This window comes from Marmota flaviventris, chromosome 7, assembly GCF_047511675.1.
Source record: "Marmota flaviventris isolate mMarFla1 chromosome 7, mMarFla1.hap1, whole genome shotgun sequence".
Taxonomy (NCBI): Eukaryota; Metazoa; Chordata; class Mammalia; order Rodentia; family Sciuridae; genus Marmota; species Marmota flaviventris.
Window position 1 is genome coordinate 93,614,351 of NC_092504.1, and position 16,534 is coordinate 93,630,884.

A 16,534-nucleotide genomic window follows, 5' to 3' on the forward strand; every position below is an offset into this window, starting at 1 on the left:
TCAACAGTGAAATAAATTCATAAAGCTATAGTATAACTAGTTAATCAATTTAAGAATTGTTCCCAGCTGGGAGCCATGGTACATGCCTGTAATCCCAGCAGTTTGGGAGGCTGATGTAGGAGGATTGTGAGTTCAAAGATAGCCTCAACAAAACTGAGGCACTAAGCAAATCAGTGAGACTCTGTCTCTAAACAAAATACGAAATAGGACTGGGGATGTGCCTCAGTGGTTGAGTGCCTCTGAGTTCAATCCCCAGTACCAAAAAAAAAAAAAAAAAAAAAAAAGAATTGTTCCCAAATATGTTACATTTCGGCCCTCAACCCTTTTCATTTCTACAGACTTCAACTATTCTAAATTTCTAGCTACTGAGAGGGAAAGAATGATTATAAGCTTTCCACAGAGTTACAAAATATACATAGACAGGAGATCGGCTATCACCAGTCTTTTCTCACCACCAGTCCTTAATTTTTCTAAGAAGTAATGAAGAAAAAATTCAAACACAGGTGTAGACACTTTCTCCAATGTCAAAGGGATGGGGACCATTATTAATGCAGAATGATAAAGAATAAGTTATATTCTATATTTGTAAAATATGTCAAAATACTCTCTACTGTCATGTATATCTAAAAAGAACAAATAATTAGTAGAAAATTATTTTATTTTCTACTGCATTAAATTTTGACCAAACACAGGAAGTCTTCTATCCTTTTTTTGTTTGTTTGTTTTAGCTGGTCAAAGGTCACAGACCTGCTTTTTAACCTACTGTGTACTTTAAGTCAGCTGAATATCTAAAATGAAAAATGCGCTAAAAAGAATTCTAACTATGATCTTTTCCAAGTCTGTTGTGCAAAGGGCTTAAAGCTTTACTAATTAAAGTAATGCAGGGAACAAGAGCTCTAAGCCTGTCTCATTCTCTGTGTGGAACAAAGTACCAATGTTTCCTGGAACTTGCTAAATTTTGCACAAGCAAGAAACCTACACATACTCGAACATAGAATTAGTTTCATTTTATTCCAGAGAGCTTCTTCTCTCCTGGTAAAGAAACAGCATAAGGAATGAATCTTAATTGGTCTCATCATCAGAAGTCATAAACTTGGTCTTTATTTCATGAAGTCAGACAATTTTTTTAAGTACACTGTGGAAGCAGACAGTAGAATCAGCTTCCTGTGGTACAGACGATTACCTTATATCTAGCTAAAACAAATATCAACTTGAATGATCATCCAAAGTCACTGTTAATCGTACCATTGAATAAAGTTTACCACTGTGTTCTTCTAAAGGAAGTTGTCAAAAATAAGAATTCATTGAACTCCAGGTGAGAAAAATCAAAACAATTCATACTCACTAATGAGTTGTCCATTCAAGGCTAACTGATAAGAAGGTGCCCAGCTACAACTGACTCAACGACACTATACTCAAGTCCTACCTGGGAAGTGTGAATTTCCATTAACTAAGGGCAGAGTGAGGCAGACAAGAGCTACTTCTGTAACATTTTAATATCCAAGCAGCATAATAGAAACTGTTCCCAGGGTGATGCATATTCCATTAACCACACTGAATAAAACAGATGTATTATGCATTTTTTTCTTTTCTTTTTGTTTAAGAAGCTTGTTTATCTCCCTTTGACCACTGAAATATACTTTGAAATGATTCCATGTTGATTTTAGTCCAGGAAGCAACAGTAAGAAAGTCACTTATCCAGTAGGAGGTGAGAAACAGGTTATAGAGTTGCTGTACAGTCCAAGCAACTGCAGCAAGAGAGACAATCATGGTTGTCTTAGGCTTTTCTTCCTTTAGCATAAAGAGGTGTTTCGACCAGCCCACAGCTCTGTGTCACATTTTTACTAGATTGCTACAGATTTCTGGAATCTTTGCTGTTGTTCAATGGCCCACTTATTGGAGCCAAAAATTCTAGATGCTAGAATGGGAACAAACACAGATACATAATAAAACAGGAAACACAAGACAGAACAGATGGATCTAGATAATATATAATCCAGCAGGTTGGTGCTGCAATTATCTCCCTCCTCCACCATCCCTGAGGTGCACATCCCTGAGGTACACTCCTTGAGTGTAAGCCTGAAGGCTTACCTCCCTCCCCACCCACACAGTGACTGGAGCACTCCCCATTGATACAAAACTTTAAATCAGACACAGCAAGCCACTAAGAAATAGAAAAGCAAGGTTTAAGATTCACTTTAAAAGAGAGAGAGAGAGAGAGAGAGAGAGAAGGATAGGTATTGATAAGACTATTATAATAAACTCCTCAATTACTGTAAAGCCTTGTTAAAAAAATGAAAGCCACACTAAATTTGTAAAATTCTATTTAGGCTATAAAGTTATTACATAAACTTCTACTCCTCCCTAATTGAATCCTTATAATTTTGGTTGAAAGCCATGGAATCCTAGAATTGATTTTGATAATTATTGGTGACTTATATTGTATGCATGTTATTTAACAAGCTAATAAATCAAAGGCACCATGATTTTGGAAAAACGCATGTGTCTTTGCCAAATTTTTAAAATCACACATAACTCCTGTATCCAATTTATCTCAGAGTACCTACTTAACTTTTAATTTTCATTTAGATGAAAAACAGTTTATTTCTAATATTTAATTTCTAATATGTTTAGCTTAGCTGAATAATTACTAAATAGAGAACCAAGCAGAGGAAAGGCATTCATTCTCCATTTACTAAGCAAAGAAAATATGCATAGATTAAATGAGCACTTGCAGTTACATGCTTCCATATACAAAGACTAACATAGGTCAATTGGCAGCATTTGAAACATGAATCCAGGTGACACTAATCATGACATGACATTTTGATCAGTTTGTGAAATGAGGACATAAAGTGAAAATTATCTTTGGCATTTTTTATTATGATTCAAAACTGAACAAATTTGAAGTTCCACATATTTTTTTTTCCAAAAGATTGTTTTCTGATTCCTTACAGGTACCACATTATTGTCATTATTCTGGTGTACTGCTTCCCGTTGCTCATCATGGGTATCACATACACCATCGTTGGAATTACTCTCTGGGGAGGAGAGATCCCAGGAGATACCTGTGACAAGTATCATGAGCAGCTGAAGGCCAAACGAAAGGTACTGTTCTGTATAATTCACCTAGCATTGTGCAAACTGTGGCACATCGGAGACAGGAAAACTTACTCATGGCATTTTAATATAATATGATTTGATATTCTACTTCCACTTTTTAAAATGTCTTCTTTTCCACCGGACGTAGTGACACACACCTGTAATCCCAGCAGCTCTAGAGGCTGAGGTATGAGGATCACAATTTTAAAGCCAGCTGCAGCAGTTTAGTGAAGCGCTAAACAACTCAGTGAGACCCTGTCTCTAAATAAAATATTAAAAAGAGCTGGGGATGTAACAGTGGTTGAGTACCCCTGGTAACAAAAAAACAAAACAAAAAAAGACTTCCTTCCTTTGTTTTCCAATATTTTTCTTTTATATTCTGTCTATGTTGTTGTCATTCTGTAAGCCACTGTCCATGTGCAGTATCAGAATATTAGAGCCTGATAGAACAAGAGTTACTTCCTTACAGCAATACTTTTTTTTTTAGTTGAATTCTTTATTGTTGCCATCTTAAAATTATTACTAATTTTTAACAAAGGGTCCTATGTTTCCATTTTTCATAGGGTTCATAATTTATATAACCAGTCTTGTGTAGGAGTACATCTTTTAGATATAGGAGTGGGGAAGGACTTCTGTAAAATAAAAACCCAAATTTTAAGGAAAAAATTATTTCTCCATGTAAAGAGTAACATGGATAAAGTAATGAGGTATCATAACATATTAGAATTTGTAAAGTTTCCAGATTGGCAAGACACTAACATCTAGAATGTACAAGCCATGAATCTTGATGAAGTTTTCCAAACTTGCAACTTGATTTTCAGAGGAACAAAAATTCCTTTTTTACATTATTGTTTGTACTTCAATTAAATATTTTATAATTAAAGTGCACAGATTCAATAGTAATTACAACAGATACAAACATGTTTGGGAATAAACACAAAACCTCGTGGGAAGCATTGAATTCATTTGATGAGAGCATCAACCTGAAGAGCAGCCCACTACCTAGGAATCCATAATGCTTTGGGTTTTATTTTTTTTTTAATTTTTTATTGTTGGCTGTTCAAAATATTACATAGTTCTTGATATATCATATTTCACACTTTGATTCAAGTGGGTTATGAGCTCCCATTTTTACCCCACATACAGATTGCAGAATTACATCAGTTACACATCCATTGATTTACATATTGCCATACTAGTGTCTGTTGTGTTCTGTTGCCTTTCCTATCCTCTACTATCCCCCCTCCCCTCCCCTCCCCTCCCCTCTTCTCTCTCTGCCCCCTCTACTGACATTCATTTGTCCCCCTTGTATTATTTTTCCCTTTCCCCTCACTTCCTCTTGTATGTACTTTTGTATAACTCTGAGGGTCTCCTTCCATTTCCATGCAATTTCCCTTCTCTCTCCCTTTCCCTCCCACCTCTCATCCCTGTTTAATGTTAATCTTCTTCTCATGCTCTTCGACCCTACTCTGTTCTTAGTTACTCTCCTTATATCAAAGAAGACATTTGGCATTTGTTTTTTAGGGATTGGCTAGCTTCACTTAGCATAATCTGCTCTAATGCCATCCATTTCCCTGTAAATTCTATGATTTTGTCATTTTTTAATGCAGAGTAATACTCCATTGTGTATAAATGCCACATTTTTTTATCCATTCATCTATTGAAGGGCATCTAGGTTGGTTCCACAGTCTAGCTATTGTGAATTGTGCTGCTATGAACATCGATGTAGCAGTGTCCCTGTAGCATGCTCTTTTTAGGTCTTTAGGGAATAGACCGAGAAGGGGAATAGCTGGGTCAAATGGTGGCTCCATTCCCAGCTTTCCAAGAAATCTCCATACTGCTTTCCAAATTGGCTGCACCAATTTGCAGTCCCATGAGCAATGTACAAGTGTACCCTTTTCCCCACATCCTCGCCAGCACTTGTTGTTGTTTGACTTCATAATGGCTGCCAATCTAACTGGAGTGAGATGGTATCTTAGGGTGTTTTTGATTTGCATTTCTCTGACAGCTAGAGATGTTGAGCATTTTTTCATGTACTTGTTGATTGACTGTATGTCCTCCTCTGAGAAGTGTCTGTTCAGGTCCTTGGCCCATTTGTTGATTGGGTTGTTTGTTCTCTTATTGTCTAATTTTTTGACTTCTTTGTATACTCTGGATATTAGGGCTCTATCTGAAGTGTGAGGAGTAAAGATTTGTTCCCAGGATGTAGGCTCTCTATTTATCTCTCTTATTGTTTCTTTTGCTGAGAAAAAACTTTTTAGTTTGAGTAAGTCCCATTTGTTGATTCTAGTTATTAACTTTTGTGCTATGGGTGTCCTATTGAGGAATTTGGAGCCCGACCCCACCGTATGTAGATCGTAGCCAACTTTTTCTTCTATCAGACGGTGCGTCTCTGATTTGATATCAAGCTCCTTGATCCATTTTGAATTCACTTTAGTGCATGGCGAGAGAAAGGGATTCAGTTTCATTTTGTTGCATATGGATTTCCAGTTTTCCCAGCACCATTTGTTGAAGATGCTATCCTTCCTCCATTGCATGCTTTTAGCCCCTTTATCAAATATAAGATAGTTGTAGTTTTGTGGATTGGTTTCTGTGTCCTCTATTCTGTACCATTGGTCCACCCGCCTGTTTTGGTACCAGTACCATGCTGTTTTTGTTACTATTGCTCTGTAGTATAGCTTGAAGTCTGGTATCGCTATAACGCCTGATTCACACTTCCTGCTTAGCATTGTTTTTGCTATTCTGGGTCTTTTATTTTTCCATATGAATTTCATGATTGCTTTCTCTATTTCTACAAGAAATGCCGTTGGGATTTTGATTGGCATTGCATTAAACCTATAGAGAACTTTTGGTAATATCGCCATTTTGATGATGTTAGTTCTGCCTATCCATGAACAGGGTATATTTTTCCATCTTCTAAGATCTTCTTCTATTTCTCTCTTTAGGGTTCTGTAGTTTTCATTGTATAAGTCTTTCACCTCTTTTGTTAGGTTGATTCCCAAGTATTTTATTTTTTTTGAAGATATTGTGAATGGAGTGGTTGTCCTCATTTCCATTTCAGAGGATTTGTCGCTGATATACAGGAATGCCTTTGATTTATGCGTGTTGATTTTATATCCTGCCACTTTGCTGAATTCATTTATTAGCTCTAATAGTTTCTTTGTAGACCCTTTTGGGTCTGCTAGGTATAGAATCATGTCATCTGCAAATAGTGATAATTTAAGTTCTTCTTTTCCTATTTTGATGCCTTTAATTTCTTTCGTCTTTCTAAATGCTCTGGCCAGTGTTTCGAGAACTATGTTGAACAGAAGTGGAGAGAGAGGGCATCCCTGTCTTGTTCCAGATTTTAGAGGGAATGCCTTCAGTTTTTCTCCATTCAGAATGATGCTAGCCTGAGGCTTAGCATAGATTGCTTTTACAATATTGAGGTATGTTCCTGTTATCCCTAGTTTTTCTAGAGTTTTGAACATAAAGGGATGCTGTACTTTGTCGAATGCTTTTTCCGCATCTATCGAGATGATCATATGGTTCTTATTTTTAAGTCTATTGATGTGGTGAATAACATTTATTGATTTCCGTATATTGAACCAGCCTTGCATCCCAGGGATGAATCCTACTTGATCATGGTGCACAATTTTTTTGATATGTTTTTGTATCCGATTCGCCAGAATTTTATTGAGGATTTTTGCATCTAGGTTCATTAGAGATATTGGTCTGTAGTTTTCTTTCTTTGAAGTGTCTTTGTCTGGTTTAGGTATCAGGGTGATGTTGGCCTCGTAGAATGAATTTGGAAGTTCTCCCTCTTTTTCTATTTCCTGAAGTAGCTTGAAAAGTATTGGTATTAGTTCCTCTTTAAAGGTTTTGTAAAACTCTGCTGTATACCCATCCGGTCCTGGGCTTTTCTTAGTTGGTAGTCTTTTGATGGTTTCTTCTATTTCCTCAATTGATATTGGTCTGTTTAGGTTGTCTATATCCTCCTGACTCAATCTGGGCAGATCATATGACTGAAGAAATTTATCGATGCCTTCACTATCTTCTAATTTATTGGAGTATAAGGATTCAAAATAATTTTTGATTATCTTCTGTATATCTGAGGTGTCTGTTGTGATATTGCCTTTTTCATCCCGTATGCTAGTAATTTGAGTTCTCTCTCTTCTTCTCTTCGCTAGCATGGCTAAGGGTCTGTCGATTTTGTTTATTTTTTCAAAGAACCAACTTTTAGTTTTGTCAATTTTTTCAATTGTTTCTTTTGTTTCGATTTCATTAATTTCAGCTCTGATTTTAATTATTTCTTGCCTTCTACTTCTTTTGCTGTTGTTTTGCTCTTCTTTTTCTAGGATTTTGAGATGAAGTATGAGATCATTTATTTGTTGGTTTTTTCTTTTTTTAAGGAATGAACTCGAAGCAATGAATTTTCCTCTTAGAACTGCTTTCAATGTGTCCCATAGATTCCGATATTTTGTGTCAGTGTTTTCATTAAACTCTAAGAATTTTTTAATTTCCTCCTTGATGTCTTCTATAACCCATTGATCATTCAGTAACCTATTGTTCATTCTCCAAGTGATGTATGCTTTTTCCTTCCTTCTTTTATTGTTGATTTTCAGTTACATTCCATTATGATCAGATAGGATGCATGGTATTATCTCTACTCCTTTGTATTGTCCAAGAGTTTCCCTGTGACATAATATATGATCTATTTTTGAGAAGGATCCATGTGCTGCTGAGAAAAAACTGTAACTGCTTGATGTTGGGTGGTATATTCTATATATGTCAATTAAGTCTAGGTTATTAATTGTGTTATTGAGTTCTATAGTTTCCTTATTCAACTTTTGTTTGGAAGATCTGTCCAGTGGTGAGAGAGGTGTGTTGAAGTCTCCCATGATTATTGTATGGTGGTCTATTAGACTCTTGAACTTGAGAAGAGTTTGATGAACATAGCTGCACCATTGTTTGGGGCATATATATTTATGATTGTTATGTCTTGTTGGTGTATGGTTCCCTTGAGCAATATGTAGTGTCCCTCTTTATCCCTTTTGATTAACTTTGGCTTGAAATCTATTTTATTTGATATGAGTATGGACACTCCTGCTTGTTTCCGAAGTCCATATGAGTGATATGATTTTTCCCAACCTTTCACCTTCAGCCTATGTATGTCTTTTCCTATCAAATGCGTCTCCTGTAGGCAGCATATTGTTGGGTCTTGTTTTGTGATCCATTCTACTAGCCTGTGTCTCTTGATTGGTGAGTTTAAGCCATTAACATTTAGGGTTATTATTGAGATATGGGTTGTTCTTCCAGCCATATTTGTTTATTTATGTTACTAAACATGGTTTGTTTTCCTCTTTGATTATTTTTCCCCCCTTTACTGTCCTACCTCCCACTGTTGGTTTTCATTGTTATTTTCCATTTCCTCTTCCTGTAATGTTTTGCCAAGTATGTTTTGAAGAGATGGTTTTCTAGCTGCAAATTCTTTTAACTTTTGTTTATCATGGAAGGTTTTAATTTCATCTTCCATCCTGAAGCTTAATTTCGCTGGATACACAATTCTTGGTTGGAACCCATTTTCTTTCAGTGTTTGAAATATGTTATTCCAGGATCTTCTAGCTTTCAGAGTCTGTGTTGAAAGATCAGCTGTTATCCTGATTGGCTTACCCCTAAATGTGATCTGCTTCCTTTCTCTTGTAGCTTTTAAAATTCTCTCCTTATTCTGTATGTTGGGCATCTTCATTATAATGTGTCTAGGTGTGGGTCTCTTATGATTTTGCACATTCGGCGTCCTGTAGGCTTCTAGGATTTGGGATTCTGTCTCATTCTTCAAGTCTGGGAAGTTTTCTCGTATTATTTCATTGAATAGATTGCTCATTCCTTTGGTTTGAAACTCTGTACCTTCCTGTATCCCAATGACTCTTAAATTTGGTCTCTTGATGTTATCCCATATTTCTTGGATGTTCTGCTCATGGTTTCTTAACAGTCTTGCTGAGCTGTCTATGTTCTTTTCAAGTTGAAATACTTTATCTTCATTGTCTGATGTTCTATCTTCTAAGTGTTCTACTCTGCTGGTAGTATTCTCAATTGAGTTTTTAAGTTGGTTTATTGCTTCCTGCATTTCTAGGATTTCTGTTTGTTTGTTTTTTATAACCTCTATCTCCCTGTATAGTTGATCTTTTGCTTCTTGAATTTGTTTATGTAATTCATTGTTGAAGTGATCTTTCATTGTCTGATTTTGCTGTCTGATGTCTTCCTTGAGACTCCAGATCATCTGAAGCATGTATATCCTGAATTCTTTATCTGACATTCCATCTGCTGCAGCTATTACCTCTTCTAACGTTGAGTTGACCTGCATTGCTTGTGGTCCTTTCTTTCCTTGTCTCTTCATACTGTTCGCGTTCCTTTCTACTTGGTGAAACTGTTGTGCTATTGAATTTTCCCCCTATATATTTATATTGGTCTTGTATAGTTGCAAAGTCTCCCTCGCAGGCGCGGGCGGCGGCTCTGCCCCTCCTCCAATTGGGGCAATGTGCCTACCACGCCGGCAGGCCGCTGGGCCTGCTCTGCCGGTCGGTAGCAGGTCCGCCTACCTTGCAGGCACGGGCGGCGGCTCTGTCCCTCTGCGGGCCGCTAGGCTTGTTCTGTCGGTGGTCGCAGTTCTGCCTACTTTGCAGGCGCAGGCAGCGGCACTGCCCCTCTGCAGGCCTCTGGGGCTGTTCTTCCAGTGGGTCGCAGGTCCGCCTACCTTGCAGACGCGGGGGGCGGGGCGGCTCTACCCTTCCTCAGGCCACTGGGCCTGTTCTGTCTGTCGGTTGCAGGTCTGGCCTGTTCTGATGGTGGTCACAGTTCCGTCTACCTTGCCAGCACAGGGGGAGGGGGCGACACTGCCTCTCAGCAGGCCGCTGCTCCTCTTCTGCCGGTGGGTCGCAGGCCCGCCTACCTTGCAGGAGTGATTGGAAGCTCTGTCCCGCCGCAGGCCACTGGGCCTTTTCTGTCGGTGGTCACAGTTCCGCCTACCTGGCAGGCACGGGGGATGGGGGGCGGCTCTGCCTCTCAGCAGGCCGGTGCTCCTCTTCTTCCGGTGGGTTGCAGGCCCGCCTACCTTGCAGGAGTGATTGGAAACTCTTTCCCGCCGCGGGCCACTGGGCCTTTTCTGACAGTGGTCACAGTTCCGCCTACCTGGCAGGCGCGGGGGGTGGGGGGCGGCTCTGCCCCTCAGCAGGCCATTGGGCCTGCTCTGTGGGTGGTCACAGTTCCCTCTACCTTGCCGGTGCAGGGGGAGGGGGCGGGTCTGCCTCTCAGCAGGCCGCTGCTCCTCTTCTGCCGGTGGGTCGCAGGCCCGCCTACCTTGCAGGAGTGATTGGAAGCTCTGTCCCGCCGCGGGCCACTGGGCCTTTTCTGTCGGTGGTCACAGTTCCGCCTACCTGGCAGGCGCGGGGGGTGGGAGGTGGCTCTGCCTCTCAGCAGGCCGGTGCTCCTCAGCAATACTTTTTTTAAAAAATCACCCTTTGCAGAGTATTCTCATTTATTCTACCAGAAATTGCCAAAATTTCACTTTAAATGGAATCTCAGCTGATTTTATTTAGGCAACTGTAGCTATAATTAACCCTGATTGAACAGAGTGCCTATGATGTACTCAATAATCTTCCAGGAATGACATCTCTCTTAGAAAGTGCTATAATTCCTGGATGTCTATTCCGCCTCCATCATGCTCCTGATCCAGTCATCACGTATATCTGATTAAGAAACAAGAACTGTATTAGTGCTCTTCTACAATTCGTTGATACAAAAAGAGCCTATTTCTGACTATTTCACATTTAGTAAGAAAACACCTAAAACTTAAACAGGATTGATGTTTCACTAAAATTTTTTCAAAGATTTTTTTTCCACCTATCATTGATTCATTGACTCAATGAATGAGATTTGTAAAAAATTGGTGAAACTTAAAAGTATCTTATTCCATCATCTTCTTTCCAATTAATGTGTGCCTATTGCATACTGGAGAGGTTTATTTCAAAGATAAATGAGCATGTCAATCACTATTTATTTGTTCCATTTATGATTAATTTATTCATGTAAAGCTTCTAACAATCACATGGGCATTTCCTTTAAAAATCTCTCAACAATATTAAAACTAATTAACAACATACACTCACTTAACAATGATCACTCAGGTTTAAAAATATAATGCAGCAAAAAGATTCCATTTTAATATCATGATTTTTCTTTGATATTGACAAATTATGCTAGACAAAGCTTATGCTACATACATATGTATATGAATGATATACATGATTTTCTCTTTCAATAAACTAATCTTAAAAATGATGCACACAAACCACCAAATTATGCATTCAACATCTAAAAAGTATTACTGAAAGTAGAACTCCAATAATATGTTCATCTTATCTGAAGTTTCTTTTACCCTTTTGCAATTTCAACCCTTATTTTTAAATATGTTGTTCATATTAAACTATGTTTGGGGTATCAACACATCAAATAATTGATGTAATGTTATATATTTCAGAATAATTTCTGTCTTTGTATTACCTACTTAGTTATCTTTTGTTTCTTATTGGTATAGACCTTTTTTTGTTCTGCCCCTTTCCCTGTTCACTTCTACACAAATTAAAATAATCCCATGATTATAGATTAAGAGGATTTTTCCCACATACATGTAGTAATTTTCTAGGAAGAAATGAAAACTTAATCTCAGTTCTTTATTTTTGAATTTAGAGTCCCAGAAAAAACAAAACCAAAAGGAAGTATATTTTTACTTTGCCCCTGTATAGCCAGTGAGAGTGAAGAATAAATATTCCCTTTTGATTTCATCACCCTACAACTTCAAAGTAAAATATCAACTCAACCTGTGTGACTCTTCTAGAACATTTCAGAAAAGGAGGACACTTAAAGGTTTTGTCCATTTATCTCCCTCTCAAATTTATCTGAGCTGAAATAATGCAAAGTTAAATCCAAGACAGGGACTTAAAAGAAATACCCTTGTCCTTGGATTTCTTGTACACTCTTAAGGCCATAAGTATATGGACTGATTTTGCTCTAAATTTTAAAATTTCAAAATACAAGTAGCTCTTAATTTTTTAAAATAAATTGATACTGTATTTTAATTTTAAACTGACACATAATAATTGTACCCATCTAAAAATCTGAATATTGTTCTGGATTTGAATTACATACATTACTACTAATAATAATATTTTCACATTTTTATGTGATCACAAATAGATGTAAGTCTTACCTTGGACTTACTATTTAATCATAGGCTGTATAACAGAGACCACAACCTTGATAATACAAACTGGACTTGAGAGATAAATATGGATATGATAGTGCAAATTAAGCATGACTATTGGGAGGAAAAACTCCATAAACAATTATGAGCCATCCTCTTAAAAATAAAAATTGGTAGATATTGATTCTCAAACATACATGTACAAGAATAAATAAATCCACCCCTCAAATTTTACATATATCCTACCTAAGATTATATATTTTGAAAATAATACCACTGCTTGTCGTAAGCACTGGGGAGAAGACTGTTAATTTTGAGTAATATGTTAACATACTTCCATAAATACTTCATCATTAAAACTGTAAAGTTAAACCTGAAAATCAATTTTTAACCTTTAGGGCTCCAAGAACTTTAATAAGATCCAAGAAGCAATCTGTAAAAGTGTTCCAACAATTTAATCATATCTCTAGAACTGGTCTTTTATCGGAGAAAAAGAAATTATAACAATACATTAAGAAACCTTCATGTAATTTACTTTAGTTTTCAAAGCACTTTGTATTCCTCATAACACAACCAAGGGTATCTTTAATTTATAGTACATATCCTGTTTTAAAGTCCTGAATGTTTTGTACCCATTGGCTTTAAATATGTTGTCTATTTAAATGTTTTAAAATAGTGAGTCTCTTTATTATAGCAAAGTAGTTAAATTAAGAATTCCTGTACTTTAAGTAAAAGTATATTCAGCTGGATGCAAAATACAAAATATCAATTAAGGTCATACAATTCTCAAAGACTGGACTAAGGTTTATTCTGTTCTTCAATGGTAGTTGGTTAATAATCTTGTCAAAGCTCTCCTTCAGGAAATGTGAACTATTTGGTACATTGCTATAACATTTAATTTGGAAAAATGAAGTTAATACATTTTTATGAACTCTTAAGAGAGACTACTTTTCTGATATTATGCTGTTTGCTGAGCATGTTTTATTAATCATGAGATTCCAGAATTAGAATAATATGCTATCTAGAAAAATACACTGATCCTCTTCTACTTTATTCTTATTATAGAAAAGTCACAGATTTTGACTTCCTATTAAAATCTCAACTATAATTCCATTTGTTAAAAGTATTAAAACTATCTGTGTAAAGTCATAATAATTATACAACAAAACTTGAAACATTATTTCTTAATTTAATGTATTATGTTTTGTCATATGAAAACTTAGATTTTAAATATCTAGTGTTCAATTCACAAGCAAATTTAAAACACATTTTCGTATTTCAGGATGATATATCATGTATAGAATCTAGAATGATGGATCTAAAAAGAATCTAAAACTTCACGACTTCTTTCCTAAAATCATTTGCCTAAAACCAAATGCAGAGTGAGAAGAAAATGAATGCAGATGCTGATTTTATAATTAGGATGTTTTGGTAAAGAAATCAGATATACTTTAAATTTTTTCAGTCTTGTTAATATCATTGTTTCCTTAAGTGGTTTTATATAGGAAAAACATATATTTTTCTCAAACTCATTAGTAATGTTCATTATAAGACTTAGCTTTTTATCTATCACTAACTAAATCCATGTAGTTTCAATTTGAAGTCACTCAATTGAAAACAGAGATATGTCATCCATCTTTCCCACATAATTTTTTCATAAATAGAGACTATCTCTTTCCAATTTGAGTGGGGAAAAATGTAGTGGCATTCTCCTATAAATGATTTAAGTTAAGATTCTTGGCAATGACAAAATACATCCCAAAATGTATGTGTGAATGAGTCAGATGAATCCCTGATGGCAACTTGGAGTAACTATCTAGAACATAAATGCTAGAAGGCTGGAGATTAGCAAGATGGGAAGAAAATAAATTATACTAAGTAAAAGATACATGAATTAGATGTAAAACTTAGTTAATTCTTTGATGATCAAATTATTAAATTAATCTATGTAAAAAAGAAGAAATGGTGACTAGGTAGAAATGAACACTCAGAAGAGTTAGATCAAGCTCAATTCATTCATCAAAAATCATTTATTAATAATTCTTATTGTGGAAATGCCACACACAAAATTTATCTTAATTTAGGGAAAATGTCTTTTAGTCTTGTGATACCCTTATGAATCCTGCAAGTTGTGTGGTACTATTGAAGGCAGATACTCCATCTGTTTTGATGAAGTGCATCAACATTCAGAGGAAGGACCATTCACATGCCACAGAGCTCTGCCCTCAGAGTTGCCATGTTGAAGTCTGATCCATCACAAGAATACCAGTTCTGTGATCATGACATAACTAAATGTACAGAGACAGATATTAGGTATCTGATTCAGGAACTAGGAAAGCCAGGAGCACAGTGCCATGATCATGATACCATGGCGGTCTTGAAAGGTGTCAAAGTTATTGCCTTACTTAAGTGTGATATTAGACACATTTCTCTAGCTTTCTTACATCCTATTTTCTCAAACTCATTGAGGTTTGAAGACAGTTACATTATTATAATTTAAACTAAAGTTATAAGTTTTTTAATTTCAATTTTTAATTAAAAAATTTAATTTTGGAATTGAAATTCTATGGTTCTAATACTTAGCATTGTGCCTTCTACAAAGCAGATACTTATTCCATGTTGATATTTCCCTTTTCTTGTGTCATTTTCGTACCTTTTTCCATATGGAGAACCTAAAATTGGATGAGAACTCTCTTTCCCAGACATTAACATCTGATTAATAAGAATTCATTATAATGGCTACAGATTTTAGGATATTTTATACTGACACAGCCACATCAATGTTTATAGCAGCACAGTTCACAATAGCCAAGTTATAGAACCAGCCCAGATGCCTGTCAACAGATGAATGGATAAAGAAAATGTGGTACACAATGGAGTTTTACTCAGCCATAAGGAAGGATGAAAATAGATGAAATTAGGGTATTTGCTGGTAAATGGATGGAACTAGAGAATATTATGCTAAATAAAATAAGCCAGACCCAGAAAGTCAAGGGTTGAATGTTTTCTTTCATATAGAGAAGCTACACCAAAAAAAGGGGGCAGGGAATAGGTAAGATAAGGGGAATCCCATCAAAAATAGAAGAGAGACCAGGGGAGTTAGAGGAAGGGGATGGCGGGGGGGTGGGGTGAAATAAGAAAAGGAACAGTGGAACGAAATTCACCAAACTATCCTATGCACATATATGAATGCAGCCCACTAAATTTCACGTTTATGTATAACTATAAACCTGTATTTTTAAAAAACTGTAAATAAATAGAAGGAATACCAGTAAAGAAGAGGAAATTGAACAGGGTAGGAGAGGAGAAGAAGGAAAGGGGAATACTGAAGACTGAATTGGAGCAACTTATATTCCATGCTTGTTTAATTATGTCAAAATGAGCCACAATGTTATGTATAACGATAATGCCCTAATTGTAAAAGATAAATTACATTAAGGATAATACTACTTCCCAAGGACCTTAAGATTTTTCTATACATTAATTATAATGAGAAATATCAACAGAAAATTCCCTGTGAGTACAATTAATCAAACTATCAAAACAACAACCACCGCGGAGGGAGACACGGAGTATTTTTCATTTTTCCAGTTTAACCTATAAACTCAACCTCTTACTCTTGGAAAATATCCATTAAAAAAATCTGAACCAAGAATTTTACAGCACATTGCCTTCTCTGTGTTTTAATATTTATATCATATTTTATTCTATTAAAGTGAATTTTAGCTTCAAGGTTGTGAAGTCCTTTAGTACCAGCTCTAGCAATCTAAGTAACAAAATATGTATAGATTTTTCTTAGAGAATTCACTGAATATTATCAATGGTATTAAATATGCATAGTTATTGAGAAACTTGAAATTCTGGCTTTTTGAATAGACTAAAACTTTTCTGATACTGTCCTCATAACCATTTTCTCTTTCTGTACTTCACTGTATTTATTACTATTTTTTAAAAAAGAGCCACATCATGTACAACCACAAGAATGGAATCCTGATTAAAGTAAGTTATACTTCATGTAAGTATAATATGTCAAAATGCATTCTACCCATAAATATCTAAATAGAACAAATAAAAATATAAACTGGAAAAAATTAAATTTACCTAGATGACATAGACTCCAATATTAATATTAACATATCATGTAGATGTGTGAGCTCACACATGCCACAGTTGTGATTGACATATCTTTATGTC

General features: G+C 36.0%; 1 protein-coding gene across 1 annotated transcript in view; it reads left to right on the plus strand.

The window, feature by feature from the left end:
• Positions 1 to 16,534, plus strand: part of Tacr3 (tachykinin receptor 3) — an 83,631-nt gene that overhangs the window by 37,324 nt on the left and 29,773 nt on the right. Inside the window, exon 3 of the mRNA XM_027935474.2 lies at positions 2,958 to 3,108. Coding sequence (XP_027791275.2) covers positions 2,958 to 3,108 — 151 coding nt within the window. The remainder of the gene's footprint in view (positions 1 to 2,957; positions 3,109 to 16,534) is intronic.